Below are 27,084 nucleotides of genomic sequence, written 5' to 3' on the forward strand. Positions count from 1 at the left end.
ACTATCCTACAAGGCCACAGGATTAGATTTATGAATGAAGGTGAAGCGACTCAACTGACGCCATAGGTCACATGACAATGGCAACATGGCAGATGTAGCACGTCCAAAAGTATGCAATTTCAGACCAGCATAAGTCTATTTTATGTAAAGAGTGAGAGCAGTTTGTTTGCATAATCGTTGATTGGGGTAAAGATGACGCCGCCACAATTGCACACAAGATGATTCAAGTCAAGTCACTTTTATTTATATAGCACTTAATTCAAAACAGATAGTTTCAAAGCAGCTTTAGTGATAACAGGGAAATTATGCATTTCGGCTATTGATTCAGTTTTTTGTAAAGATTATTAATTATTACATTTGTTATTTTCATCTATAAAGCAGTTCTGAAATAATCAATGTTCAATTCTCATACAACAGTGTCAGTACAGTCAGATTAATAATATTGTTGAATATTATGTGTCCCCAACTGAGCCAGACAGTGGCAAGGAACCCAAACTCCATCAGGTTACAGAATGGAGAAAAAAACAGGCTCAGCCCTGGGGCCAGTTCTCCTGTTGTGCAATCAGCAGACGAAACTGCTGGTTGGTTCTTCAATGTTCGCTGTTCCACTTCTCCAGCACGAGTTTGGCTGAGACAGCATCCTGTATCCCCATGCCTGCGTTTAAAAATGCAAAATGTCCAGCTAGTCATCACAAATAGCTTTCTCCAGTTTTCTCTGACATAGGCCAATGATAATTCCATGGGCCTCATTTATAAAGTTGCGCATATAATTATCGTAAATGTGAACGTATAATAATTTCCAAACAATTCATAGGAACATGCTCCTAAAAAATGTTCTTCAATGCATCTTACTTTATAAATATACTTAAATTCAAGTGCACATTTATCAGTGTTATATGTGTGAGTGTGTGTGTGTGATCTATACACCGATCAGACATTATATTGTGTTGGTCCTCCTCTGAAGGTGTGCTGTGGCATGAATGTTTTATAATCGAAGACCCTGGACTAATTTGTGCTTTCCAAGAAACACAACTCCCACATGACTGATCCAAATTTCTGGCTCAAGATTAGCAGGGTTTGCTTGAGCTTAAATAATGAATGTTATAAATAGAAATGTTTCCTTTGTGTCTCTTGAGAGGACTGAAATCCAAACATCAATCTTTTTAAGGCACGTTTGGCTACTATGAATTCATACCAGTGATTTATTTGTTTTATCTTCAATACATTTTGATCTTTATTTTTGGATCGCAGCTGTGGAAAAACAAGTTACCCAGTGACTTGAATACCGTAGTCTTCTCACGCTGAGCAGGAAAGGATCCATTTATAACTTCTCCGAGCTCTGCGAAAACTTGAGCCTGGGGAAAAACAATTAGCATTTAAATATTGAAGAATTTATAAATACACTCACCTAAAGGATTATTAGGAACATCTGTTCAATTTCTCATTAATGCAATTATGTAATCAACCAATCACATGGCAGTTGCTTCACTGCATTTAGGGGTGTGGTCCTGGTCAAGACAATCTCCTGAACTCCAAACTGAATGTCAGAATGGGAAAGAAAGGTGATTTAAGCAATTTTGAGTATGGCATGGTTGTTGGTGCCAGACGGGCCGGTCTGAGTATTTCACAATCTGCTCAGTTACTGGGCTTTCACACACAGCCATTTCTAGGGTTTACAAAGAATGGTGTGAAAAGGGAAAAACATCCAGCATGCGGCAGTCCTGTGGGCGTAAATGCCTTGTTGATGCTAGAGGTCAGAGGAGAATGGGCCGACTGATTCAAGCTGATAGAAGAGCAACTTTAACTGAAATAACTACTCGTTACAACCAAGGTATGCAGCAAAGCATTTGTGAAGCCACAACACGCACAACCTTGAGGTGGATGGGCTACAACAGCAGAAGACCCCACCGGGTACCACTCATCTCCACTACAAATAGGAAAAAGAGGCTACAATTTGCACAAGATCACCAACATTAGACAGTTGAAAACATAAACAAATTGAAAAATGTTGACTGGTCTGATGAGTCTCGATTTCTGTTGACACATTCAGATGGTTTGGTCAGAATTTTGCGTAAACAGAATGAGAACATGGATCCATCATGCCTTGTTACCACTGTGCAGGCTGGTGGTGGTGGTGTAATGGTGTGGGGGATGTTTTCTTGGCACACTTTAGGTCCCTTAGTGCCAATTGGGCATCATTTAAATGCCACGGCCTACCTGAGCATTGTTTCGGACCATGTCCATCCCTTTATGACCATCATGTTCCCATCCTCTGATAGCTACTTCTAGCAGGATAATGCACCATGTCACAAAGCTCAAATCATTTCAAATTGGTTTCTTAAACATGACAATGAGTTCACTGTACTAAAATGGCCCCCACAGTCACCAGATCTCAAACCAATAGAGCATCTTTGGGATGTGGTGGAACGGGAGCTTCGTTCCCTGGATGAGAATCCCACAAATCTCCATCAACTGCAAGATGCTATTCTATCAATATGGGCCAACATTTCTAAAGAATGCTTTCAGCACCTTGTTGAATCAATGCCACGTAGAATCAAGGCAGTTCTGAAGGCAAAAGGGGGGTCAAACACAGTATTAGTATGGTGTTCCTAATAATCCTTTAGGTGAGTGTATCACATGTAATGTAAGGTTATAAATGTTGGTGAAATCTTGATCAGTGTTAAAGACTTGGGAGTGTTACATACTCCAGACAGAATGATGTCTCCTGACTCTGCTGTAGCCCCCTCTCTGCTGTCCACGTACACCACAGCCCCTCTCATCAAGACGTCATCTAATTCCCTCCAGTCTGGGCGACAAGCGCCAACCGCTGTCACAAAACAGCACCACAATATATGAAAAACAATGTAGTAAACACCTCTGATGTGAAAATTCAGTTTATTTTCCATTGTATCACTGCACAGCGCTCAGGGAGGCAACTATTAAGGCAACAAAATTAATCTGGTTATGTATTTTATTTGTTTTGAAAGAACATTTCAACTTCAATACATGTTAAAGTTGTCATGAAACGTAAGTAGCAAATGAATTTTTTCCATATGTTGATGTACATCTAAGTTTAATGGATAAAAAAATACCCTGACTTGGTTCTGTGCATCGTTTGTTGATTGTATTTTGAGATGTTGGCATTGCACTCAACAATGGTGGCAGAAAAATGCAAGCTTGCAGAGGCAGGGTTTATGTGCCCTAAATGATTGGAAAAGTCCTACATACAGTCTTGTTCAAAATAATAGCAGAATAATGTGACTAACCAGAATAATCAAGGTTTTTAGTATATTTTTTATTGCTACGTGGCAAACAAGTTACCAGTAGGTTCAGTAGATTCTCAGAAAACAAATGAGACCCAGCATTCATGATATGCACGCTCTTAAGGCTGTGCAATTGGGCAATTAGTTGAATTAGTTGAAAGGGGTGTGTTAAAAAAAATAGCAGTGTGGCATTCAATCACTGAGGTCATCAATTTTGTGAAGAAACAGGTGTGAATCAGGTGGCCCCTATTTAAGGATGAAGCCAACACTTGTTGAACATGCATTTGAAAGCTGAGGAAAATGGGTCATTCAAGACATTGTTCAGAAGAACAGCGTACTTTGATTAAAAAGTTGATTAGAGAGGGGAAAACCTATAAAGAGGTGCAAAAAATGATAGGCTGTTCAGCTAAAATGATCTCCAATGCCTTAAAATGGAGAGCAAAACCAGAGAGACGTGGAAGAAAACGGAAGACAACCATCAAAATGGATAGAAGAATAACCAGAATGGCAAAGGCTCAGCCAATGATCACCTCCAGGATGATCAAAGACAGTCTGGAGTTACCTGTAAGTACTGTGACAGTTAGAAGACGTCTGTGTGAAGCTAATCTATTTTCAAGAATCCCCCGCCAAGTCCCTCTGTTAAAAAAAAGGCATGTGCAGAAGAGGTTACAATTTGCCAAAGAACACATCAACTGGCCTAAAGAGAAATGGAGGAACATTTTGTGGACTGATGAGAGTAAAATTGTTCTTTTTGGGTCCAAGGGCCACAGGCAGTTTGTGAGACGACCCCCAAACTCTGAATTCAAGCCACAGTACACAGTGAAGACAGTGAAGCATGGAGGTGCAAGCATCATGATATGGGCATGTTTCTCCTACTATGGTGTTGGGCCTATTTATCGCATACCAGGGATCATGGATCAGTTTGCATATGTTAAAATACTTGAAGAGGTCATGTTGCCCTATGCTGAAGAGGACATGCCCTTGAAACGGTTGTTTCAACAAGACAATGACCCAAAACACACTAGTAAACGGGCAAAGTCTTGGTTCCAAACCAACAAAACTAATGTTATGGAGTGGCCAGCCCAATCTCCAGACCTTAATCCAATTGAGAACTTGTGGGGTGATATCAAAAATGCTGTTTCTGAAGCAAAACCAAGAAATGTGACTGAATTGTGGAATGTTGTTAAAGAATCATGGAGTGGAATAACAGCTGAGAGGTGCCACAAGTTGGTTGACTCCATGCCACACAGATGTCAAGCAGTTTTAAAAAACTGTGGTCATACAACTAAATATTAGTTTAGTGATTCACAGGATTGCTAAATCCCAGGAAAAAAAATGTTTGTACAAAATAGTTTTGAGTTTGTACAGTCAAAGGTAGACACTGCTATTTTTCTGAACACACCCCTTTCAACTAATTGCCCAATTGCACAGCCTTAAGAGCGTGCATATCATGAATGCTGGGTCTTGTTTGTTTTCTGAGAATCTACTGAACCTACTGGTAACTTGTTTGCCACGTAGCAATAAAAAATATACTAAAAACCTTGATTATTTTGGTTAGTCACATTGTACTGCTATTATTTTGAACAAGACTGTATATCATCAGAGAGAAGTCTGTAATTTTAGGCCTGGGACACAATAGAAGATTTTCAATCCAGCACCAACACCAGGCATCATGGAGGAGTTCCCTTAAGATAGTGGAGCTGTGCGTTTTGAGAACTGGACCAAGATTTTTTTCCTTTCTCTTTTTTTTCGCACTCCCCTCTCCCCTCTTGTCTCTCCTCGTCCTTCCGTCTTCTTTCTCTTGCCTTGTCTGCCCATAACCCCACATGATGTGGCCGCTGTTTGGCAGGGAGGGGAGTGGAGCGCAGTGTCGAGGCTACCGCCCAGCCAGCGAAGGGCGATGGGGGTATGTGACAAGAAGCAGAGTAGGACAGAGAGAGAGTTGTGGAAACAAACTCGGAGCGAGGCCTGTGACACAATTGTTAATGATCTTGAGTCCCACAATGGAGATCTGGATAAAAGGAGGCTTGACGAGAAAGGACCAGGCCTGGACTTGTTTTTGCGGCAGTCGTCCGTGAGAGGCTGTGTGGGGCTCGCTTCTTCTTCCCTGAACTATGAACATTGTTACACAGATTAGGTTTGTTGAAGTTGGACAAGCGGATTTTCCATATTGACCATCAGAAAGCTGCTTGGTTTGGAGCTGTGCTACATACATTACTAAACTATTTCTTTTTAAAGGGGTCATATAATGTTACATGCACTTTTACAAGCTGATTGTATGGAAATGTGTGTTGGCTGTGCCTGTACACAACCATCCTATAATGATAAAAATCCATCCAGTGTTTTTTATTTTAAATTTCCTCATGTTTTCTCCTGTCTAAATTCAAGCCGTTCACCCCCCCCCCCCCCCCCCACGACTGTTGATTGACAAGCAGCGTTTGACCTCAGACCCGCCCTGAGTGAGCTCTGTCATCATCACAGTCCGCCTTTGTTGATGCGCTGGAGCAGAATGGCGTCTAAGCGATTGTGGTGTTCTGTTCTCGGGTGTAATAATGAACAGAGCAGTCATTCTGATGTTCCTAAATCTGAACAGCTGAAGACGCAGTTGTTTGAGTTTTGCGGCTAAAGTTTACAGAGTGAGTTATATAACGGCATGCTTTCTATGTATGACGTTCTCAATATAATTCATAATCCCATGTTTATAATGAACAACGCATTATGGTTATTGTGTTATTACAAACTGTGTACGCTGGTGATAGAGTGAAAATGGTAACACTACACCTAGCTTACTTTTGTAGATGGATTATAACGGTGTCTGTTACTGTCAAAAATAATTTATTTACACTGCATAGATAACATTACGCATCACTTACATGCCTACATTTACCGAAAAAACTTTTTTATTGGCATTAGCTGTAACATTGATCTGTCAATGAACTAACATATACTACATCAGTAAATCTCACTACGCTAACGTTACCCTGCCTGTACAAAGATAGACATAATGTCAAAGTGACATTACGTTAACCAACCATTCAGAAACGTCCTGTACGAGAATTAATTGTCGAATTTCATTGGGGCTCTCATCTTGTCCCAGGTCAGACTCCTGTTCAAATTGACACAGTTGCACAGATGTGTCCTCAGAGACTCCCGGCGCCATTCTTTAAAGCAACACTCCACAGAGCGGCGGGGTGAGCAAAGCTCATTAGCATTAAAGACACATGCACTGAAATGGCTTGGTGAAAACAGAGCAGCTTTTGACCAGGTAAACTGAGTTTTCAACTTTTCATACAATACTAATGCAAATTTTGAATGAAAGTATATTACCAAGTTTTCATTTAGACACTAAAGAATCATATTAAAATGTCAATATGTAACATTTAAAGCAACATTTTTGGGCTTTTTTGCCTTAGATAGTAGGACATCAGGAGGACAGGAAATCCCAGGAGATGAGAAAGAGGAACTGGAAGGACCTTAAGCTGGGACTCAAACTAGGGGTACAACCACAAAAAACATGTTGGAGCACTTGTCCGCATGGTTATGACCCCGTCACATTACCACACTTTTGAAAATCAACCTTGTTTGCCTTTAAAAACGAACGTGGCTGAATGTCAACAGTATTCTTTAGTTGTGACAATATAACATGGCCTCTTGTAGCATATGGCTTAGATAACACAAAATATCTCTACTGGGAATCTGTGAGCGAACTGACCTGCTACATGGGCACCCGGTTTGACCCACTCGCCAAAGAGAATCGGTTCACTAGCACCTGTGGCAGTGACTATTACATCAGCTCCCATCACAGCCTCCTTCACTGAAGAACAAACTCTAACAGGGCCTTGGAGATCATTAACAAACCGGTGAACCGTTTCTCTCCTTCTACTCCACACACGGACCTGAAGTATAAACACAGAATTGGATAACAAATAAAAAATAGTTTTCAATAAGCTGGACATATTTCCCATGTTCAGACTTGTTACCTCTTTGAACTTGAAGATCTTAGTAAAGACATCATAATGGCTTCTAGCCTGTTGCCCTGAACCAAGTATGCACAACACCTCTGAAAGAGCTGGCATGAACAGCTGGAGAGCGAAAACATATTCAGAATAAATTCATTTATATATTACACCATACCAAATGCGGGGTCTGTTTCAGAGGAGCTTACTTTAGCTGATATGGCTGACACTGCTGCAGTTCGTTTGGCTGTGATGGCCTCCCCATCCATGATCTGACATGTATCACAGAGATACAGTTACAGAACTAAAGCAGAGAAGAATTATGCAGTAGTAACATTTACTTTCCATTACTATGTTCTGAATTTATACAGTTATATTTTAAGATGTGTCAAGACAATCATCTTTTATGGAGGACCAACCCTGCACAAATTAAAAAAATAAATGAATGAATAAGTAAATAAATGAATAAATAAATAAATGCATTATGTAAATTAATAAACACATAAATAAATAATTGTGATAATAGGAAAATAAATACGAATAAACGACTTGATAAAATAAATATGATTTATTTTTAATCAAATAAAATGTTGTATTATCTTTCCCGTAATTCATTATTTTCTGCTTTTATATAAAAAAAAACAAATAAAAAAAACTTTTATTAATTTGTTCATTAATTTTAACATTTATTTTTATATTTATGCGTTCAATTATTTTTACATTTATTTTTCCCACATGTATTTATTTTTACATGTATTGATCGATCGATCGATTCATTTCTTTTTCTTTTTCCGTGTGCAATGAGGAGGGCGGTCCTTGTGTAGCTTCAGCGCATCATTGGTTGAGAGCTCACCACAGTCTATGAAGCTCATGCACGCAGAATCGCCAGGCCAGCTGAGGAGAGTTGTCAGTAAATGACGGCCGGGTAGTTATTTCACAGACACCAAACAACAATGTTTCCAGCAGTTTGACCCATTGAGAGACAAGAAATTAAATCTGTTTTTTGTTGTATTTTTTATTTTATAAAATAAATGCAGCCTTGGTGAGCATAAGAGACTTCTTTTAAAAAAACATTTTAAAAAAACGTTTGAACGGCAGTATATAATATATAACATTATATAATATTGTTATTAATGGTTATGCAACATTGTACCATTCTATAAAGTTGTGTAAATGTTCTTCAAAACCAAGTCAAGATGAATGTAACGTGCATGTGTCTACGAACACGTTTTAAAATAATTATCGTAGTCTCTTATGTGATCGACCCCTCACTCAGACGAGCAGAGAATATGAAGGTAATCTGTTTGCCTAAATGAATCAGGTTTGTGTGGCTCACCGCTGTGACACGCCCATGCTCGGGATCAAACAGTAACACCGTGGCTTGAGTTGATGGTAAACTGGAGCCCTCTGCACGTTTGTAGAAAGTCACCATCTTGGTGCATAAAATGCCCTCAGCGGCCATATATGCAGGCATCACGCCTAAAAACCTAACCAATGCATCACGTGTTACTTATAGATAGATCTATGTCGGTAAACGAAAGCTATATTTTGAAACATGGATTCGTTCATACCCATTGTGTTGCTGTATAGGGACCACAGATCTCACAGGCTGGATTATTTCTAAACTGTCCCGTTTAGAAAACTTTCCCATGACAGACTCCAGTCTGGGAATCAGATCATCGTAGCCGAGCAAACGGTCCACCTCATGTTTGCTTAATAAAACGGGAGAATCTGGCATAGTTGTTTCACCCGTCTGTCTTACTGTCAGACTTCTCGGTTTGTTTTGGACTTTGAACCTGTCACGTGGTTCGTTCGAGTCCAGCGCGAAATCAAAACTCTTCATACTAAAAAAAATTTAATCGCAACTTTAAACATTTATATTATAACCAAACAACGATGAATACCTACACACGTGACGTCACACTTCCCTGGTTGTAATTTTCAGACCATATCTTACGATGCAAAATATCAAAATTTAAATTTAGTACAAACATAATGTCTAATTTGTAAGCCACATTGCACCTCAAAATAAGCGTGCGTCATTTTTATTCACAAAAACCCAATGAACATACCACCAAACATAAATATTACAAAACTCCCAGAAAACTGACCCAAGATGTTTTGCTACAAGAGCATGAAAATGCTTTTACTTAAAGGAACTGTAAGAAATGTATTTCAATTAATCATTAAATGGCCCTGATATAATAGAAATCATGTTAATTTCAAATACTTATATCACTGACAACAGTAGTCCGGCCAGGATAATGTTATTTAAAAGTTCTTGTTGCATGCAGCTCTCAACTCATGTTGATATGTTGTTTTAGCCTGAAGCTCCACCCTGCACCTATCGACCAATCACGAAGTCAGCATCAGGATTGCCAGATCTGCTCTAGTCGCCACAGTTGCAGCAACAAACTTTCCTGCAGCCTATCAGGCAATCTCGAGTCAGGGTGGAGGGGGAGAGGGGGATACACCACTCTAAAGTAATTTGAAAGTGATTGCGGTACAATTTTTGGCCACAATCTTACATACACTTCCTTTAATTGAGGTTCGATTAAAATATTTCATTTTGGGTGACTTTTAAAAGCCATCTTGAATAAAGTAATTAAAAAAAAACATTAAACAAGGTTCAAATTTATGTCCAACCAAAATTTTCAAATCTCAATTTCACAAAATCTGCAGCATTTACTACAGTGAATTTCAAGGTTTAATATACAATTAAAATGCATTATTTGCCAAAATATTGTGTAAATCTTAATATTTATTGTACTTTTAAATTCACTATACTATGGGAAAATGTATGCAATGTTAACATTCTCCAGTTTATACATTAGGTAACACCAGAAAAGTTAGACCCTTATTCTATTTTAAAAACACCAGTGTATTAAAAACGTTTTGCATTTGGAAAATGTTCATACGGCAAAAAACAAACAAACGTCACTTTGTTTTAACCGAACTTTATTTCGGCTGTCAGAAACTGAGGATCATACTCAACATTATTTGATTAAGCATACAAAAACAAAACAAAAAATTCCTTAAGGATTGTACAAAGATCATTGTTTAAAAAACCTGAAAGCAAGTGTAAAAAAATTAGCTCAAACGAGGAGTCTTTCAATAGCCATCTGCACAGACTGAATCTGAGGTTTGAGCTGCGATCCTTCTTTGATGGTGACTGATGTGGCAATGACAGGTCTTGACACTCCACATGCACGTCCGAGAGCTTGTTTAGAGCGCACAAAGACATACGGCACGTTCTTATCCTCACACAGCAGCGGCAGGTGCAGGATGATCTCTAGAGGTTCGGCATCAGCTGCCATCACAATGAACTCAGAAATGCCACGGTTGAGAGTTTTGGTGGCTGTGGAAGACACTGAAAATTAGAGCCGGCAAAAGCAACATACCCAATATACAGAAAATTAGCTGATGTTATGTTTATCAAGTTATTCATGTCGCTGATTTAAGATGTTATCTTTGTCTCCCACTCTGACTTACAAGTGAAGTGTGTAAAATTTATGAGGATCTTTTGGCAGAAATGCAATATAATATACATAACTATGCTTTCAGTGGTGTATGAAGACTTTATATAATGAACCGCTGTTTTTATTACCTTAGAATGAGCCATTTCTATCTTCATACACCACCAGACTCTAATGTTTCTACAGTAGCCCTAAATGGACAAACTGCTTTATAGAGTGCTAGCTACTCTGCTCTCTCAGACGACGATATCCTTGTCCTGTGTAGCTTTATGTGCGTCGAAAGGTGTGTGGTTGCAATTCACAACCTCAAAGAATCGCTCAAATTTACACAGTGCACCTTCAACACCAAAGAGCTTGAAAGTGCAAATTTTAGGCAGCAAAGAAATTGTCAATATACCATCCACAAAAGACAAACAAATCACTTTTGCACACTTCCATTACTAAACAGGATTGTGAGCACTTTGATTTTTGGTAATGTGTATTAAAGTTTCAGTGTTTAAGGGAATCTAGTGGTGAGGTTGGGAATTGTAACTGCCCACCCCTCCGTTAATACAAATATAATTAAATGCTTTAAAGCTACACTGAGTAACTTCTTTAGTTTATTCTTAGCTAAAAAACACAGTTCTTTGTGCTTATCAACATATATTTACTTCTTTCAAGTAATAAAGTATTCTGGTAAGTTTATAATATGCCATTGAAAATACATACGGGTGAGGGGTTTGAGTGCCGGTCGCCATGTTGCCCCTCCATCTTGAAAGTACATTAGCCAAAGAGGGATATACCCATAAATTCAAGCTTCGCCTTTCGCGTTAACACTCGATGGCACCGTGTCTAATGTGAAGAGCGGGATTGCCATGTTAATCTTGGACTAAATCGGCCACTGTATGAGTTAAAACGAAATTGGAATGAGAAGAACAAAAACTGGTTCTGAAAATTATCTTTTTGCAGAGTCGCTGTGTGTTGCGCTTGCCATGCTTTCTGCCTCACTTTGTGTGTGAGAGAGAAAGTTAGCTCGTCCCTCCCTCATGCAATATTATTGGTTGACACTGCGTGATTGACAAGAACAGAGGCTGATCAGACAGACGAAATGAATGTGGTCTAACAGCGCTCAGATGGCCAATCAAATCAAAGTATGCAGGGTTTACATTCTCTTTTGGCTCATGCAGTTTTCACTCTCACACAACACACAGTCGAGCGCTTAATTTTATCACTTAATGCCGTTGCGGAGAGAGACTTTTTTTTCCGTTGAAATCACAAAACTACACACACAAAATGCATGGTGCGATTTTTGCTGTCGTACGAACTCGCAGACAATTTTTTTTTTCTCGGGAGAAATCGCGTGGACAAAGTGGATGCTCGTATGGTCGCAGCTCGCAGCATGAGAGGGGAAATGCGAAACGAGCCGAGCACGTTATTAGCTATAAGCTAATGAATGTTCAAAATTCAGAGGAACAGTTCATGTACCGAAGAAACATTCATGTTGAAGAACTGTTAATAATAATAATACAGATTTAGAAGATTGGATCTGTTGTGCTATTGTTTTTTTGTGTGGAAAACTTGCTTCAGTCCAGTCTGACCCACAGTCTACTTCCATCAGACCCCATGTAAATTTAGTTTGAGACCATAGACAGTAAAAGAAATGGACAGAGCTATCCCATTGACTTCAACGGCGGAAAGTGAGGTCAGTAAAGAGCACTCATCCTGATGGTTGAGCGAACTGCGCCTACGACGTAGATGTGACGTGAGCAACCTGTCTGACAGCTGTAGGTCTTCTAGTAGTTGTGGAAAGCGAAATCTGAATCACGTTGTTTAAATATTTTCTCCCATTACTTTTGGCTCACTATGGGCTTCTCCCTTGACTTTATCAGACTTTATGTCTCCATGACCCCCCGACTGTCTCATAGACAGTAAAAGATTGCCTGCGAACGTCTACTCTGGTCTATAGGGTAATTTCTCAACAGTGCGACAGAGTCGCGTTGGTTATGACGCAATAGTTAGCCTATTTTTTACAAAGACAGCTTCTATGGGGCGATAGTGTAAGATACAAGGTAATGGAGCCTTTTATGCATTGTCGTGTTTCTTTAGAAATAAACAATAGACAAATGGAGTCTTTAAACGCCTCTGATGTAAAGTTATTCACTGTCAAAGCGACTCAAAAATGAATGGGAGTCAATGGGATGCTAACAGCAGGTGATGGCTTGGTTAGGGTGGAACGCTTTCCGAGTGCTAGATTACCCCCTTGTTTGAGACCCCTGCATTAGAAGCTCATCACCAGATCTACGCCATCAAGCGGCGAATTTCTCAGTTATTTTTTTCCGAATTTCAAGCGAAGAACAAGAAATTATTCGAAACAGTATGGCGTAGCGTAGCATAATTTGCTGTAATCGCGCGAGTTTGATACAAGCGTCGGAATTTAATGAAGAACTGTTTCGAAAGCGTCCACCACCAGTAGGTTATAGTTTAAGATTATCAGAATTAATATTGTTTAAGGTCTAAATGTATAAACAAATTCATAATGTTCAGGTACTTTACCTTCATTGGCCCCTTTTCTCAGCTGTTTGTAGTTCGACGCTTGCTGCACCAGGTCCAGAATGGTTTTGGAGAGCGTGGCGTCTGCCAGTGGGTAGGCTTTGGGATTCACTTCAGCTTCAGTCTGTGTAAAAACGACAGATATACAAACAGATAAAGAATTATCAGCAAGACACCCAAATACATAAAGTTTTAAACCCAGAGGTTATAAACATAATCCCAGCGGCACGTATTATATGGTCAACAATGTTTGTATTCAGATGTGCAATAAACTTTATTAAAAATCTTTAAAATAAGATACAGTATACGAAGATACGTTCGGCAGGCAAAATCAAAACATAAGACGTTGAATGTAGTAAACGAACAAGAGAAAAAGTAAAAAGCGGTCCCACACGTGATAAGTTACTCACCATCGTGTTTGTGTTTGCTGCGTTTTAGCCGGTGACTAACTTAGATAAACACGGGTCCTCTCGGCGATAGCTTCACGGAGGACGGTACTGTTTAACTAAACAGAAAGAGTAGAGTTTAGCTAATAAACAAAATAAATCGCTTTAGTAACCAGCACGGCTGAGATCTCACACCCTGAACCTATGCTCGCTCGCAACACGTGTTAGTGATAGACACACTGCGCATGCGCAGATTGCTCAAACAGTTAATCTTCTTCTTCTGTTGTTGTTTTATGGCGGTTAGCAAACCAACATTCGGTGCATTAACGCCACCAACTGGACTGGAGTGTATAGCATCAGTAATCAGGGAACACACAACCCCCCCACTCCCCACCCCACTAAATTGCTAAATTCTCCCGTCTATTCCTATTTCTTTAATATATTTTATAAGAGCACCATATACTCTTCTATCTGCTTTATTTTTCAAAAGGCTTTGCATATTAAATGAGTCAATGTCCATTCTTAATCTTCCATGAATTTTAATCTTTCTGTTTAATTTTTTTTTTTACAGTTTATCAACACATACTCTATTGTTTCTGCCTTATCATTAGTCTAGTGTGCCCTATTCTGTTGCAAGAAATAATTGTAGGCTATCTTCTTTTCTATTCCTAAAAACACTTCTACCATGTCCTACTAGCTTCTGTATATTTTACATATGTCTGCTCTTACTATCACAGTACCATATTTCGTGCCATTTGTTATTTATAAATTCTTTAATTTTCCCTTAAACCTCTTTTTTACTGTGTGTTACTTGTATTTCAATCTCTGAATGTTTTAAAGCTTACTTAGCTAGCCTGTCAACCACTTAATTAGCCTCTACATTTATTCATATTAATTTTTTTCAAAAAGAAAAAAAGAAAATGAAAGAAAAATATAGTGAAGAAACTTTTAAACAGTAGTCTATATTGTTATAAAATATTCCTGTTTTAAATAAATGCTGTTTTCTTTTTATTCATCAAATCCTGGAAACAAGTATCACAGGTTATAAAAAAATGCTAAGCAGAACAAATTCCAACATTATTAATAAAACAACATATATGATTTCTGAGGAATCATGTGATACTGAAAACTAAATAACTGTAAAATAAATGTATGTAAAATAGTTTCTGTATCTATTTGTACAAAATAAACAAAGTCAATAATCAGTTTTATATCTTTTTAGGAACTGGTTTGTAGGATAAAAGGATTCTCGATTGCATGAAACGGCAAACGCTTACTGAGTAAATCCTCCGAGTAGCCAGATGGCAGTATGCCCTTGCGCTTTATTTTGGTTTCGACGTAAAGAAGCAGAGAGCGAAGGATTTTGGGTAGGACATCCTTAGGTCAGCCATATTGCTGTGGTCTGTCTGAAGGAGAGAGAGAGAAGATGAGGGGGATCCGGGGAATAAGCCAGTTATCGGTGAGAATTTGATTAACGGGCCTTAAGAAGAAAAGTAGAGGTTCTGCTGCATAGTTGTGTGTCTTGTTTTGTGCAGGGGACCAGATAGGACCGACGCTGGCTCTCAAGAAGAGAGAGCCAGTTGTCAGTTCAGCTCTTAACATGTCATTTGATTAACTTCGTCGTGTTATCCATATTTTAAATTCAGTTATGTAACTTAGAGCAGCAGCTTTCAGTCTCTCGGATGCAACGGAACCACATCCTAAAATTTAAAAGCCATCTATAGTTTCTGTATAAAGACCAACAATGTTTTGATACTCCTTATAGTACTGTTAGATCTATAGTGTTAGTTTATTTATACCTTTGTTTACTATAAGAATATAATGTATATAGGAATGCTGCTTGAGTTCATGGAAACGTTTAGAGGTTTACAACGTTTAAACGTTTATACTTTATATATATATATATATATATATATATATATATATATATATATATATATATATATATATATATATATATATATATATATATATATATATAAAGTATAAATATATATTAATATATACTAAACGTTTCCATGAACTCAAGCAGCATTCCTTACTGATATGACAGCACTTTCATGTCAGCAGGACTAGAGCAGGAAGAGTGACAGAATGAACATTTAGTGAGAGAGAGAAAGGTTTACTTATCCAAGTTGTCATGTGATTCATTAATCCTTGTTGGCCCTTTTGGTTTTATATCTTTTGTTTGATTTAAATTACCAGATAAAAGTTCATACACTTGTCTATATTTATGTTTTTCATGATATAAAAACTTGGTTAATGGTTAAAAATTAGTAGTGATACATTTTTTTTATTTTGATTTTTCACACAGCCTTATACTCAACATGATGTGTGATGTTTTTTAGAATTCTATAAATAAAATTACAATAGGAATAAAAAAACTATAAAGAGCATAATATATACTCTACCGGTCAAAAGTTTGAGAATGGTAAGCTGTTTTAATAAAATAAATGCAGCCTTGGTGAGCATAAGAGACTTCTTTTAAAAACATCGAAAATCTTACAGATCCCAAACATTTGAACAGCTAATGCATTGAGTTGCCTTAATTTATTTAGAGGGTGTATAAACTCATGAAACAGAGAAGTATTGTCATGTAATCCATTGATTTCAACAATGTAACTATTATAAATACAAAATATTTACATTGTAACTAAAACAGAATACTAGCATTACATATGGACCATTCCTGGTGTCATTATTACTTCATCTGAAATTCACATTAAAAGAACGGCCTGTAGCACTCTTATTTACCCAATTTTCATTTCTTTTGTACATGTGAAATACTGTTTTAGTAGCCTCCCCATGCCTTGCTCTTCCCCTCTTTATTCTGCTCTTTTTGCACACAATCTTTCTTCTTTTCTGATTTTCAGACGAGGCTTTATGCAGCTCAGGCTGCCCGTAAGGTGGAGGGTACGGCAGCCGTGGAGCCACTAAAGTTTCTGCCGCAGGAAGTGCAGGTCAGTAGATGAAGATTTGTCTCTCTCTCCACGCAAATATTGTATTGCAATACCAGAAATAGTTTTATTAGTTTAATGCAAGTTTTGTGTTTAAACAAATTATTTCATTTATCAATTCTATTTAAAACAAAACGTTATTCTCTGAAATGTACATTATATATATTTTTCAACTGAAATTATGTGTTTTTAGGATTTTTTTCTTTTCTTTTTTCAGGTAGCTTATATTTATAAAAATAAATATTGACATCAACATTTTGATTACATAATATATTACTTTATTATTATTAAGTGCACTAATATTAAACATTCCATAGTTCCTTATTTCTATGAATGTTTTTTCTGTAAATAGTGAGGATTAAGTATTCATTTATTATTAATTAATTATTGATTGAATAAATGTTATAAAATGAATTAAATCATTTCAGCATTCCAAATGTTTTTTGTTAACTATTCATATGTTTGGGGTTGTGTTGTGTGTTTGATCACTCAACACATTAACCATGTTTATGGTTCATTCAAACCTGAACATTTTAATTAATTATAAAATTATTTATTAAAAAAAACAAAACACCTTATAAACACCTAAAATGGCACGCTCTTTTGGGTGTTTATTATAATTTATAGAGGATATTGAATTAAAATTCACATTCCAATTTCGTAATGATGTAAACTGGACATTTAATCAATTTACTTGTAGCAAAATTTCTATATAGCCGATAATTCCTGATACTGAAAAACAGAAGCCCTTCAATCAATATGGTAATGATATGTGGCTATTTTACAAAATAGTTACATTTATATTAACTTACATGGAAAAAGTTGTTGAAAAAATACATTTTTAAAATGTATCAAATATTTGATGACCGCTCAGTGAGAATTTGACATGTTTTTATAACAGTCAGACAAGTCTTTCAGTGTATTGTTTGACATCAGTAAATTATATTGTTAATCATTTGATAAATGTATCAATCTATCATGGCTGAATCAGTTTGATTAGTTAACATGTTAATGTTTAGCCTGACTTGAAAATACCAAAACGGTGATATTTGTAAGCAGTTGGTACAGATTGGAAGGTGTAAATACACTCATCCTTTTCCTCATTCCAGGTGACAAAATTGCCCAGTGGGTTAGTGATTGCTTCCTTGGAAAACTATTCTCCTGCTTCTCGGATTGGTGTGCTTGTCAGGGCCGGAAGCCGATATGAGGGGATTGACAACCTTGGTGTCACACACTTGCTTCGTCTGGCTGCAAGTCTGGTATACATCGATCATGACTCTGTTTGACTGTTGTACTGTGTGCAGTGACTCTTCTTATTAGCATTCACTTCTCTGCCGCTGATTCCAGACAACCAAGGGAGCATCTGCCTTCAAGATCTGCCGCGGTGTTGAGGCTGTAGGGGGAAGCTTAAGGTCAGTTTACCAAAGTCACAGAACACCATATTCTAAACTTCTATTATGCATGACATATTCATAGCATAATTTAGTGGTTCTCAACTGGTTTGGTTTTGCTTCATTATCCAGGTTTACCTTCTGTTTTTTGCCCTTTTGCTACTCAAGTCCTTATCAGAACAGACCTGCCACAAACTTTTGGTTTGCAACCCACCATTTGAGAACCGCTAAAATGATATATAGTGTGCATTATGCGCAAAGCGTATCTTTTATTGTATACTTTGTGAGTAAATGTATATGATGTATTTTTGTGCAGTGTGTCAAGCTCCAGGGAAAACATGGTGTACACCGTAGACTGCCTGAGAGATCATATGTGAGTAGCACACATGATTAATTTGTCTGATAATGTGTAAAGATTAGTGTGATCTCTTCCTCCACTGAAAGCATCTGTTGTCTGTAAGAAGCTGTCTGTTCTTCTTACAGTGACACTGTAATGGAGTATCTGATCAATGTAACCACTGCACCAGAGTTCCGTCAATGGGAAGTGTCAGACCTCACTGCCAGGGTGAAGTTGGATAAGGGACTTGCCAAGCAGACTCCACAGATTGGTATGCAGTGTTTAACCCTCCATTTTGGTCAATATTTAGACATTTTGAATTGTTTACTTCATTCGTATGGTAAAAAACTTGGTGTCTTTTGTGGCAACACATTTATTTGTTATTTTAAATATAAATGAATGGTGCATAAATTAGAGGTGAATGTAGTCTACTACCATAAAATCCATTACAATTAAAATGTACATATAAAAACGTATAAATAAAATTATAAATATACCGTAATTCCTCAAGTAAAGACCGGGGCCTTTATTTACCTGAACTGCAGAAGGTAACAGGCTTTTATTTGAAGCAGGCTTTTGTTAGGGGCAGGGCTGTATTTCTAATTCCATCTGTTTGAAAAATAGTTGCTTTAAATAATCCGTTTTAAATTTAAAGCATTAGCGGACAGATATCATTGGTTTTTTTAAAGAAACATTTGCAAAAATATCATAATTTACAACAACAGCCAGAAAGGCGACAAAGCAGTTTGGGTCAGAATTACTGTGTAGCCTAATCAGTAACCACCATGGAATCAGTTTGAAAAATGTCAAATGTTTATTCCGTGATTAATTTCTACATAATTTGCAGATGTGGTTATTTTAGCCTACAAAGTTCTTACCAAACTAATGACTCCACGCTTTCTATATTGGTTACATGGGAGGGAAAAAAAAGCTTCCTTCCACTTAAGAAGAGTTGTGTACTTTTAAGCACTTTTAATTTTAATATATCCCTTTACATAAATATTATTTTCTACTTTAAAAAAACTATAATTTCATTATTTTTCTAACTCAACTCAGTGCTTTCTATATTGTTTGCACGTGAGAGAAAAAAGCTTCCTTCAACTTAAGAAGAGTTGTGCACTTTTAAGCAGTTTTTATTTTAATAGCATGTGTCTCTTTACATAATTTTCTTTTCTACTTTCAAAAAAACTATAATTTCGTTATTTGTCTAATCTAAATAATGACTCCGCGCTTCCAATAGGTTGCATGCACTTTTCTCTATCCATTACGGAGATATTACATTTTGATTATGCATATTGTTTTTTAAACAGCCGTTCGTGTAGCAGTTCATATGACCACTTTACAATATTTCAACAACAGTTAATTTTGAAGCCTATGGTGTTTTCTTGTGCAAAATAAAATAATTTAATTTAAATGCAGAGTATATGCAGACCTATAAAAAAGACTAGAGGCTAATATTGTAAAGACCATTATTTGTGTAGCCTGCCTGACAGTATTTTTCACAGACGTCACACCTCTCATAGACTATAGTAGCCTATTTAAATTGGCATATGCATCGGTCAATTCTCAATTTTATTTACAGAGCGATCCCTGCAATGTTTTAACTATAGATGAGACCAGGGTTAGTTTGTGTCGCACTCACAAGACTTTTCAAGAATTAGGATGGTTGCGCTCCATCGTGATGTCGGTCAGCCTTCACGGCACAACCCTACTGTGGTCTACATTACGATGAACTTGAATGCAAATTAAATGAAAGGCATTTAGGAGATTATCCACACATTTTCCCCCAGCCTTAATTTGAGACCGGTCTTTATTTGTTCGTGCTGACCACGCCCCCGGCCACTGTCAGAGGCCCGGCGTTTAATTGACTACAGGCTTTTATTTGAGGAAATACGGTATATACAGGTCGCTATATACCGTATTAGAACAATAAAAGACCTGAAATATTTCAGTTGGTGTGCAATTAATCTAAAATATATGAAAATTTAATTTGTATCATTACATAATGGAAAATAATGAACTTTATTACAATATGCTAATATTTTGAGAAGGACCTGTATATATATGCTCACCTTAAGGATTATTAGGAACACCTGTTCAATTTATCATTAAAGCAATTATCTAATCAACCAATCACATGGTAGTTGGTTCACTGCATTTATGGGTGTGGTCCTGGTCAAGACAATCTCCTGAACTCCAAACTGAATGTCAGAATGGGAAAGAAAGGTGATTTAAGCAATTTTGAGCATGGCATGGTTGTTGGTGCCAGACGGGCCGGTCTGAGTATTTCACAATCTGGTCAGTTACTGGGATTTTCACGCACAACCATCTCTAGGGTTTACAAAGAATGGTGTGAAAAGGGAAAAACATCCAGTAAGCAGTCCTGGTGGCGAAAATGCCATGTTGATGCTAGAGGTCAGAGGTGAATGGGCCGACTGACTCAAGCTGATAGAAGAGCAACTTTAGCACTATTCGCACGGGATTAGTATTATCTAGGGACCTCTGTGATTTAGAAATGACTCCCCCACATCTGAGTTTTGCGTGGCGGATTCGCACGGGATAAGCAAGCCTGCGATTTTACTCTAATTTACTGACTTCTCCCGGATATGATGTCAAGACTTCGTTATATAGCTGTATGAAATCATAAACAGGCATCGATATCGTTTTGATTATTTTACAGTAGTCTAATAAATAAACATAATTTAGTTCAGTTAGCGAACAGACACCATGAACTGAGCTCAGACCATCGGCAGGAGATTTCATTTATCACGAGTGAGAAGCTGACAATATAAGGCGGAAGATTCAGTTTCAAAACTAAATGTAAAAGCGCCTATTTAAACAAGCTTGTCATTGTACTGTACTGTTCTGTTATGATTTTCATTAAGAACAGTATTGATGTTAATATTAAACATACCATTCAATCAGATTACTCCCAAATTGATAATCATTCTTAAGTGAAAGTATAATCCTGGCCAAATCTCAGAGATGTCGATTCGCACGGGACTACTATCACAGGACCTCGGTGTTCGGCGAAATATGGTAGGTAATTTGCGGAGGAATTTTTACTTTACAAATTACAGACATGGCCGATTCGCACGGGATTAGGATCCCAGACATTCTCTGCAATTATTACAAATCACCAGAGGTCCCTAGATAATACTAATCCATACTAATACTAATAATACTAATCTACCTCGGTTGTAACGAGTGGTTATTTCAGTCTAAAGCCCCAAGCCCCGGTGCGAATGGGGCTTTAGACTGAAATAACCACTCGTTACAAACGAGGTATGCAGCAATGCATTTGTGAAGCCACAACACAACCTTGAGGCGGATGGGCTACAACAGCAGAAGACCCCGCAGGGTACCACTCATCTCCACTACAAATAGGAAAAAGAGGCTACAATTTGCACAGGCTCACCAAAATTGGACAGTTGAATACTGGAAAACTGTTGCATGGTATAATTTCTGTTGAGACATTCAGATAGTAGAGTCGTAATTTGGCGTAAACAGAATGAGAACATGGATCCATCACCTTGTTACCACTGTGCAGGCTGCTGGTGGTGGTGTAATGGTGTGGGGAATGTTTTCTTGGCACACTTTAGGCCCCTTAGTGACAATTGGGCATCTTTTAAATGCCACGGCCTACATGAGCATTGTTTCTGAACATGTCCATCCCTTTATGACCACCATGTTCCCATCCTCTGACTGCTCGAATAATTTCAAATTGGTTTCTTGACAATGAGTTCACTGTACTAAAATGGCCCCCACAGTCACCAGATCTCAACCCAATATAGCATCTTTGGGATGTGGATGAGTCCTAGATGTGCATCCCACATATCTCCATCAACTGCAAGATGCTATGCTATCAATATGGGCCAACATTTCAAAGAATGCTTTCAGCTGCTTGTTGAATCAATGCCACGTAGAATTAAGGCAGTTCTGAAGGCGAAAGGGGGTCAAACACAGTATTAGTGTGGTGTTCCTAATAATCCTTTAGGTGAGTGTGTGTGTGTGTGTGTGTGTGTTACATTAACTTCATTAAATTAAAATGTTACACTTATTGTCTTTGGTCTGTTTGGACCACCAAGGATTACAAGTGTGACCCCTAAATGAGGAATACCAGAAGAGAATGAACGGTCTAATTTTGTCAGTGGTTTAGATTCACTTTGGTGAATGGCAGTTCTAATGTATCTAATTTCTGTTTGTCATCTGTTTGTGCCTCAGGTGTCATAGAGAATTTGCATGCTGCAGCTTATAAGAATGCCCTGTCCAATTCCTTGTACTGTCCAGACTACATGATTGGCCAAATCACAGCTGAACAGGTACAACAACTTTCAAACTCATTTGAATCTTTTATACAGAATTTGTCTTGTCACTGTTTATGCTTAGAAATAAGTATAATTCGTATAATGGCTAAACACTCAGTAAAGCACTCAAAATGGTAGCATTTAACATGATAAAAATACATTCTTCACTTTTTTAACACTTGTGACCACACGTCAATTCCAACCTTCTTGATGAACGCACCAAGTTATGATTGTATTAAAGGGTTACTTCAGCGATTAGCATATGGCTTTGTATCAGTAGAAACCCTGGAGTATATTCAAATGATTGTGCTTTCCCCCCTCATATCTCCCTGAGACAAGAGATTTATGCATTTTATTTCTGGAAAAATTCCTCCTATGATGCAAATTGACGATTTTTGCATCATAGGAGGAATGTTTGGCCAAAGGCTAAAGACTACAGCCAGCAGAGGGAGCCATTTCCGCATGTTTTAAATCCGAGCATGGGGGATGGGAGATAACACTCAGCTTGCAGGGAGAGCTCAGCTCAGCTACAGGCACTCATTTAAACGGAGCTATGGTGAGCAATGTAAGTGTTTTAACTTCTCAAATTAATTTCTATGAAAGTTAAGCTTGCAAAGGCATGAACTGAAACGCGCCAGACTGAACTCGCATTGTGAATGTATGCCGCGAGTGTAGTCGCGATTACCTCAGCTCTCATCACTCCTGCAGTTAGTGCTCAGTGCTGTGAGACTCGCGCGGTGACTCACTCATTATATTGAACACACACGTTCAGTTTTTAATTGTAGTGTCTTCTCCAACTCAGTCGCAGTAATGAAGTTGGTGGTGTTGGGAATGGCCTCACAGGGCAGCGATGCATTCTGGGAATTGTAGTCTTTCATCCCCATGGGACAAAAATACATTTTCTGTCTTTTCTCAGTCTAGAAGACACCAAATTCAAAAATAATTTCACATTTCTACTGCATTGATGAGCCAGTTTAAATACAGATTCATCTTCCCAGCGCTGAAGTACCCCTTTAATGGTACAGCAAATAATAGTGTATTACACAATGCAAATAAAAGTTACATTTAGTTGTTTCCTGTATTTTTATGTCCTCTTACACAGATGCACAGCTTTGTTCAGAACAACTTCACAAGTGCAAGAATGGCCCTCGTTGGCCTTGGTATGTAATTAAATCATATTTTTCAAGAAAAAAATGTAATCTGATCCAAAAAGGGCAATGAAATCAGTAATTTGTACTGTATGTTATTGTGTAGGTGTGGATCATGCCACACTTAAGCAGGTTGGCGAGCAGTTCCTGAACATCCGCAGTGGAGCAGGCACTGTTGGATCCAAAGCCGTGTACCGTGGAGGTAAATATATTACTACTAGAACAGAAAAAATTCATGTTAACCAATACAACACCAAAATACATTACATTTATTTTACATATTTATTAAAAGTCAGTAATGTAAAGAGGGACTATGACACGTCTTTATTTATTGTAAAAGATCTCGATGCCTTCATAGACTGCTACATCCTGACTGTTTTTTTTTCTGTCCGTCTACTGCAAGTCTATTCAAACAGAACTCTGATGCTTCAAAATGGTCATGAAGAGATTGGAAAAGAAATCCATATGAAATCCATATTTCTATGTTTTAAAGGAACACTATTTTTTGTAATATTGGCCTCTGGCTCTGTTCTCCAGGTGAGCTGAGGCATCAGACTGGAGGAGGGCTGGTTCATGCACTGGTGACGAGCGAAGGTGCGAGTGCAACATCAGCTGACTCCACCGCGTTCAGCGTACTGCAGCATGTGCTCGGAGCAGGTCCACGTGTTAAGAGAGGCTCCAACACTACAAGCAAACTGAGTCAGGCCATCTCAAAGGTCACAGCTCAGCCCTTTGATGTGAGTATCACTTTATGAGACCTTCAGCTCAAAAGAGGCTTTTATGAAGGACTCTGTAACCATGTCTGTCTTGCTTTTTTGCAGGCCTCTGCCTTCAATGCCAACTACACTGACTCTGGTCTGTTTGGAGTGTACACCATCTGCCAGGCTAACGCTGCCAAAGACGTACGTGGGATTTACATTACTCTCTGGTTTTAATATGAATTTATTTTACACATAGTGTAAGCCAAGGCCATTGGTTTGATTTCCAAGAAACATTGAATTTATGATTGACTAGATTATGACTAATGAAGTTATAGTTAAGCTGTTGTTCAAGAAACAAGAAATTAATTTTAGTCTTAATTTTTGAATATATATGGCTAGTTACTGTTTTTGTTCCATCAGAAATAAATCCATCCAATAGTTCCCTAATATACATAGAATAGAGCCTTTTCATAGTTCCTGTGTGTGTTCGCACCGCAGGACGATTTTAGTTCTAGGAACACCTTTTGGGGGAAATAAATTAGCTCCTACTTAAGAATAGGGTCTAACCCAGCATAAGTTAGTAACTACCAGTGATTTAAGAGTACACCGATATGCCCAACGCACATGGAACACCGCCACCTGCCATTTAAAAAAAAGCAGTGTACACACATAGATTATAGTCTATATATTTTCTCCACAAACTAATTCTACAAACACAAAGCCAGTGATTTTAATGTACATGCAACATTTTGTTAACAACAAAAGCTTGTGGTGTTACCCATGATTTTTTTCCCCTTTCTTTTTCCTCTTTCTGTTCAGGTAATCAAAGCAGCTGTCAGTCAAATTAATGACATTGCACAAGGAAACCTTTCGGCGGCTGACCTCAGCACAGCTAAGTGAGTTTTCATCATTCTAATATCTTGAGAACTACAGTGCAATACGTTTCATATTGTACAACACATACATGTTTTCATGTAATTATTAATGAATATCGTCTGAGCAGGAATCAGTTGACAGCAGAGTACCTGATGTCTATTGAGAGTTCAGAGGGCTTAATGGAGGCTATAGGATCTCAAGCGCTGGCAGAGGGTACCTACCAGACCCCTGAGGCTGTGACCCAGAAAATTGATGCTGTGTCTTCAGCTGATGTTGTCAACGTAAGCATCTGTTGTCTCTTAGGGTCGCGGTATCTCAGTGCAAAGGCTATTGGATGGTAACACAAGAATAGCATAGTTTCAGTCCTGGGTCAAGATAACCTTCCACCGTTGTGCTTTTACAGAAACTCCTTTACTCCAGTTCACTTTCCTCTGGGAGACCACCTATTAGAGTGCTAGTGTACTGTATTTTCCGTTGCATCTCGTGTCATTGTCAACACATGCACAGTACAGTTGCATTTGTTTTTTTTAGTCTACCAGACGTCAGAGGGCAACAGTTGTCATTTACAGGAAATTCGCTCAGAAGAAAAGTAGAAGATCCGCCATTGCATGCAAAGTTTACAGGAACCAAACAGAAACGTAGGAGACGCATAATAGGCAGCTTTGTTTACTGCTTCATTTCTCTCTTTCTGCACTCTTCTTTGACTACATCAGAACTGTGCATATTGCCAACTAGTGGATTATTCCGTCTAAACATTCAGCTTTCACATGTACTGTTGTACGTACACAGTCTGCGCAGACACAATAATTGTGTCCTGATAACAAAAAATATGTCAATTTTTACAGTGTTTGGGCCATCACGGAACATGGTTGGCCGAAGTACACTTTGGGCTTTAAGGCTATTTTAAAATTTTATTCTGAAAAAAAGTAGTGATAAATAAGTACATGTTAACTGATACTATATATTTTGTTAACAGTAATGTATTTAAGGCTTTGTCATTTGGATTGAAATTTTCTATTACAAAATTGGTCTCATTTGTTTTTCAGGTGGCAAAGAAATTCATGTCTGGCAAAAAGACTATGGCCTCCAGTGGAAACTTGGCCAACACACCTTTTGTTGATGAAATCTGATGGGCAATCAGTACTCACAACATTTTATCTTACAACAGTGTCTAACTCTTAATTTCACAAAAATAAAATGAGAGTATGTTCATGATATCTTTATTGTCCCTATAAAAAAAAAAAAAACTTTATTGACAGTTGGTCTTGATGCTTATAGAGAAGAACTCAGCACTTGTCCATTTGAAATGTATAGATGTAAATTAATAAAGTATCTACCAACACCAACAAACATTTATGAACCAAGTTGTGTTTTTGATCCTCTTACCACTTAACCCTTTGGATTTTTATAATAACAAAAGAGTGTTCTTCATTTAAATGAAATTGGAATATGACCTTTTTGAAATCTGAGTGTAAAAGAATAATGGTAATTGACCAGTGGAGGTATTAATGTGTTGTTTTTACAGTAAACCATAACTTTGGAAATGTCAGGGTTTTTTAAGATTTTTATTAATTGGCAAGAAGTTGTTTTTTGTAAGTGCAGTCTCTTTTAAATTTTTAAATACATATACATGACTCATTAATGACTGAAAATATTGTGATTCACTGGTCAAAGGCCTGAGGAACTGAAATGTTCATTCATAATATAGAATGAACAACATGCCACAAACTAAAGGGTTAAATTAAGCAAAGGTAAAG

The 27,084-nt window shown here is 37.8% G+C and overlaps 3 protein-coding genes across 3 annotated transcripts; 1 reads left to right on the plus strand and 2 right to left on the minus strand.

Moving 5' to 3' along the window:
• Window positions 1-222: 222 nt before the first annotated feature.
• crym (crystallin, mu) lies at window positions 223-9,118 on the minus strand. Its single transcript, XM_067429405.1, has 8 exons — window positions 8,791-9,118; window positions 8,556-8,706; window positions 7,429-7,491; window positions 7,244-7,345; window positions 6,976-7,159; window positions 2,706-2,827; window positions 1,271-1,355; window positions 223-655 (listed from the first exon to the last, which is right to left on the minus strand). Exons 1-8 carry the CDS (start codon window positions 9,060-9,062, stop codon window positions 591-593), a joined length of 1,044 nt encoding a protein of 347 aa, XP_067285506.1. The 5' UTR covers window positions 9,063-9,118; the 3' UTR covers window positions 223-590.
• Window positions 9,119-10,159: 1,041 nt separating this feature from the next.
• snu13b (SNU13 homolog, small nuclear ribonucleoprotein b (U4/U6.U5)) lies at window positions 10,160-13,871 on the minus strand. The gene is made up of 3 exons (XM_067429399.1): window positions 13,635-13,871; window positions 13,228-13,348; window positions 10,160-10,577 (listed from the first exon to the last, which is right to left on the minus strand). The coding sequence occupies exons 1-3, from the start codon at window positions 13,635-13,637 to the stop codon at window positions 10,315-10,317; spliced, it is 387 nt and encodes a 128-aa protein (XP_067285500.1). The 5' UTR covers window positions 13,638-13,871; the 3' UTR covers window positions 10,160-10,314.
• Window positions 13,872-14,945: 1,074 nt separating this feature from the next.
• uqcrc2b (ubiquinol-cytochrome c reductase core protein 2b) lies at window positions 14,946-26,687 on the plus strand. Its single transcript, XM_067429235.1, has 14 exons — window positions 14,946-15,069; window positions 16,484-16,570; window positions 17,677-17,826; window positions 17,915-17,979; window positions 18,275-18,331; window positions 18,442-18,566; window positions 22,520-22,617; window positions 23,705-23,762; window positions 23,857-23,952; window positions 24,288-24,487; window positions 24,572-24,652; window positions 25,271-25,347; window positions 25,455-25,608; window positions 26,374-26,687. Exons 1-14 carry the CDS (start codon window positions 15,037-15,039, stop codon window positions 26,455-26,457), a joined length of 1,365 nt encoding a protein of 454 aa, XP_067285336.1. The 5' UTR covers window positions 14,946-15,036; the 3' UTR covers window positions 26,458-26,687.
• The last annotated feature ends 397 nt before the right edge of the window (window positions 26,688-27,084 follow it).

Source organism: Pseudorasbora parva, chromosome 21 (genome assembly GCF_024679245.1).
Source record: "Pseudorasbora parva isolate DD20220531a chromosome 21, ASM2467924v1, whole genome shotgun sequence".
NCBI lineage: Eukaryota > Metazoa > Chordata > Actinopteri > Cypriniformes > Gobionidae > Pseudorasbora > Pseudorasbora parva.

What these genes read in the sequence shown, in the direction of transcription:
- crym (XM_067429405.1), bottom strand. Translation starts at nt 9,062, where the DNA reads ATGAAGAGTTTTGATTTCGCGCTGGACTCGAACGAACCACGTGACAGG. An exon ending in GAGACATCATTCTGTCTGGA is followed by an intron (nt 1,356 to 2,705) that starts GTATGTAACACT and finishes GTTTTTCCCCAG; the next exon opens with GCTCAAGTTTTCGCAGAGCT. An exon ending in TACGGTATTCAAGTCACTGG is followed by an intron (nt 656 to 1,270) that starts GTAACTTGTTTT and finishes TTTTAAACGCAG; the next exon opens with GCATGGGGATACAGGATGCT.
- snu13b (XM_067429399.1), bottom strand. An exon ending in GAGAAAAGGGGCCAATGAAG is followed by an intron (nt 10,578 to 13,227) that starts GTAAAGTACCTG and finishes TGTCTTCCACAG; the next exon opens with CCACCAAAACTCTCAACCGT.
- uqcrc2b (XM_067429235.1), top strand. Translation starts at nt 15,037, where the DNA reads ATGAGGGGGATCCGGGGAATAAGCCAGTTATCG. An exon ending in GCCAAATCACAGCTGAACAG is followed by an intron (nt 22,618 to 23,704) that starts GTACAACAACTT and finishes CCTCTTACACAG; the next exon opens with ATGCACAGCTTTGTTCAGAA. An exon ending in CAAAGCCGTGTACCGTGGAG is followed by an intron (nt 23,953 to 24,287) that starts GTAAATATATTA and finishes TCTGTTCTCCAG; the next exon opens with GTGAGCTGAGGCATCAGACT.